Here is a 3,483-nt window from a genome sequence, read left to right as displayed (position 1 = left end):
GCATCGCAGTGGGAAGAGAGCTGCATGAGCGTGTGACGAAATGTCCCGCCTTCTTCGCCGCATGCGATATCGTAAAGGATATGTGCAGTGTCCGCGCTAATCGCGCTCACACATTCGACCCTTTCTCCGGCTCCCTCTCTCATACCCTCACTCCGCATCTTTTTTGTCTTTGCGTGCTCGTGGACGCGCTGGTGTGCTTCTGCGCGTATGCCTGCAGCCACTCGGGCTTGTCACGTCTTCCTTCCGTTTTGCCTTCAACGCCACGCGTCATCGGCCTTTTCTCCCCTCCCCTCCCTCGCGTTCGTCTTGTGTTGCTTCGGTGGTTTTCCGTCCGCGTTGGAGTGACGTGGCTGTCTTGTCAGCTCCTCTCGAGTACGAGCTCCGACATCTCTACACTCCTCCACGCCGTTTCAACCCACTCTCTCGCCGTGGCTTCTCCCATTTCGCCTTCGTGTGCTCGTGTGTGCTGTCCTCCCACTGAGGCCCCTTCCCCAGGCCAACATCCAACCGTTCTTTTCTTGCAGATCAACGGAGATGGTCGAGGTGCCGCGCAACTTTCGCCTCCTGGAGGAACTGGAGGCCGGTGAGAAGGGCACTGGAAGCAACCAAAATGTTTCTGTGGGCCTGCGTGACACGGCAGACATCTTCTTCCACTACTGGAACGGTACTATTGTTGGTCCCCCTAGCAGCACCTTCGAGTACCGCATTTTGTCGCTTGAGATTTACTGCGATGAGAATTACCCGAAGGTACCGCCTCACATCCGATTCCTCAGCAAGGTGAACCTGCCCTGCGTCGACCCCGATGGCACGGTGAACCGCAGCAAGTTCCACGTCTTCAAGAACTGGAATCGCCAGACGACGATGGAAATGTGCTTGTCAGAGCTGCGGAAGGAGATGGCGCAGCCTCAGAACCGCAAACTGACGCAGCCACCAGAAGGGTCTATGTACTAAGAGTGTCTCTGCCGGCGGGGGCGACTGCGTGAGGCGGCGCCACCGTTGCTTTATCTCTCTCTATATATGTCCGCGCCGGTTCATGGCTTCGAGGCCCTGCGCTTGACCTCCACCCTTTCGGAGACATGCACATGCGCACATACACTCTTACGCAGATGCACTAAGGATAAGGAGGTAGCATCAGTTTAGAGGCGGTGATGGCACGAAGAGGGTCGCCTCTCGCTCGCCCTTCATCTTTTCTCCGCTGTCTATTCAACGCCACCGCCCCCCCACCTCCCCTCCCTTCTTTACTCCACGAGGCGCTGGTCGTCGGCGCCTGCGGCGCTACTCTTCGCTTGGTCTTTCAGCTTTCTGCCAGCTGATGGGCGAAATGGGTCGCCATGATCGTCGGGGACGGGCGCCGTGGTGGTGTTTTTCTCCTGCCTCCCGTGCGTGCCGTCACCGTTCTCCTGGCGGAAGACGCAGAGCATCGAGAAAGCGGGAGCGAGGCATGCAACGAGTGGAGTGAGAATAATAGTGTGCCGCGAAGTGAGAGCTGCGCGAAGAGGCCGCGGAGTTGAGAAACGAGAGGGCGCAAAGCGAGGCCGCAAAGGCGTATGCAAACACACTCTGTTGTTACCCGCATCACCCCCGGCGACTCACACATGCGGCTTGGTGCACCCACAGCCACGCTGCAGCGACTGCCAACAAGGTGAAGAAGGGCGACGCTACTCTATGACGGTGTGCATGTGCCGAAGTTTCCGGCGTTTAGCACCTTTCTCCGGCCGCACCCTATTCTACACAGACACGCACATATGGACGGACGCCTCTCTTTGTGTATCGTGTGTGCGTGTTTATCGGGTGTTTCTCACGGGCGATTTTCATTTGGCGGTCTGAGCTTCCTTCGAGTTGGACTCGGTTTCCTCTTCGTTGGCGTGTCCGCGACCGTGTGTGTGTGTGTACCTCGGACTAGTGGGTCGGTATTTTTGTTTTCTTCTCCATGTGCTGCTGTCTCGCCTGTGGTGGTGGTGGTGATGATAGAAGTCCCTCTAGCACTTCACTCGTCTAACACGTGTGTCTTTGTTCGCTCTCTGACTCTACCCGGAGACATATATATATATATATGTTGCTTCTTTGCACCCTTCCACACACCTTCTCGGTGGCCCTCATTTACGTCCCGTGTGAGCGAATGCGCCGGCGACGTTCGACCTGAAGCGACAGCATCACACGAACGCGCGCACTTACATGCACACGGAGAGAGGGAGAGAAGAATTAGCATGAAAGAGGAAACGCAAAGCTGCCGTCAGTCAAAGAGGGCCTCGTACTCTACCGATCTGCCCGTGGCCGTTCTGCTGTGTGTGCATGTGTAGGTGTATGTCTTTGTGTTTAGGCTGGCAATGCTCTGCGCAGGCGCTTCTCCATCCGGGGTCTCCTCTGTTGGGCACGCCCATGCCCGTAACATGCCTGCGAGCGCGGAGCGCCCTTGCTACCACAGGCGCACCGCAGCATCCCACCTGCCGCGGCACACGCGGGCAAGCCAGCCACGCACATCCGCTCACTGGGGTCGGCGGAAGTGGAAGATGAAGATGGCGAGGCACCGCTGGCGTGGTGTACCGCCTCCACGCAGAGCAGGCAGAGGTGCGACGAGCACGAGTGCTGGACGCCGCGGGGGCGCGATGAGATCCCCACGAATCGGCCTCAGGGCGCTCCTCTGCGCACTGCACCGCCGGCACCCCGAAGCGCGCCACCGAGTGCCGCATCCAGGCCCGGGTGTGGAGCGTCTCCACAGCACATTATGGGATGCCGCGGCTCGCAGCCCCTGGAGGAATACTGCGGCGTGTGCCCAGACCACACACACACACTTTTTCCTACGCCGCAGGCGTGGTGCGACAGGTGTTGGTGGGCTGTGCGGCTGTGCGTGCGTCTATCGGTCGACGTGCACATTGGGGAGTTGACACGTTGGGCGACATTAACGGGCACTGATGTGCCCGCGCATATGTTTGAGGAGTGTTCGCAGAGAAGTGGCAAAAAAAAACAAAAAAGGACGTTGGTGCTGCGTGTGGTCAACGAGGGTCACGCACGCGCCGCCAGAGGGGCCATGCAACTCCGTAAGTACGGTGGGAAGGACGCAAGAAACTGGGAATTCATTAAAGAGTGTGAGCGGCCCCTTTCTCACTCCCTCCATGCTCTGGTACCCATAGGCGTGCACGCTGCCTGGGCTCTACAGTGTGCCGCCCCAATGCCCCCCCCCACTCGACACTAACCCAATGCGCTGTACTTCCTTCTTCCCCCCTTCCTACACCTCCCTCTGCATACGACGCCGTACATGCGCCTTCCCCCGCAGACGCGAGTGACTTGTTCCGACAACAAACGTTCGACTACACACACACTCTCATTTAGTTCCTTCTTCATTTTTTTTGCGTTCGTCCCCCTCTTTCTCCTCTCCTCGCGTCTTCTTCGCGTTTGATATTTTGTCGCAGTGTGAGCGACACGTTCATATATGTAATAACGGCATATATATATATATTTATTTATTTGGCTGTCGTTCTCCGT

General features: G+C 57.7%; 1 protein-coding gene across 1 annotated transcript; it reads left to right on the top strand.

Annotated features, from left to right (window-relative positions):
• Positions 1-534: 534 nt before the first annotated feature.
• LSCM1_05973 (uncharacterized protein) lies at positions 535-951 on the top strand (the record flags this gene model as incomplete). Its single annotated transcript, XM_067323407.1, has 1 exon — positions 535-951. The coding sequence occupies one exon, from the start codon at positions 535-537 to the stop codon at positions 949-951; it is 417 nt and encodes a 138-aa protein (XP_067180358.1).
• Between the last annotated feature and the right edge of the window lie 2,532 nt (positions 952-3,483).

This window comes from Leishmania martiniquensis, chromosome 13, assembly GCF_017916325.1.
Source record: "Leishmania martiniquensis isolate LSCM1 chromosome 13, whole genome shotgun sequence".
Classification (NCBI taxonomy): Eukaryota; Euglenozoa; class Kinetoplastea; order Trypanosomatida; family Trypanosomatidae; genus Leishmania; species Leishmania martiniquensis.
The sequence above is the reverse complement of the archived record's forward strand: the minus strand, read 5'-3'. Positions and strand labels throughout refer to the sequence as shown.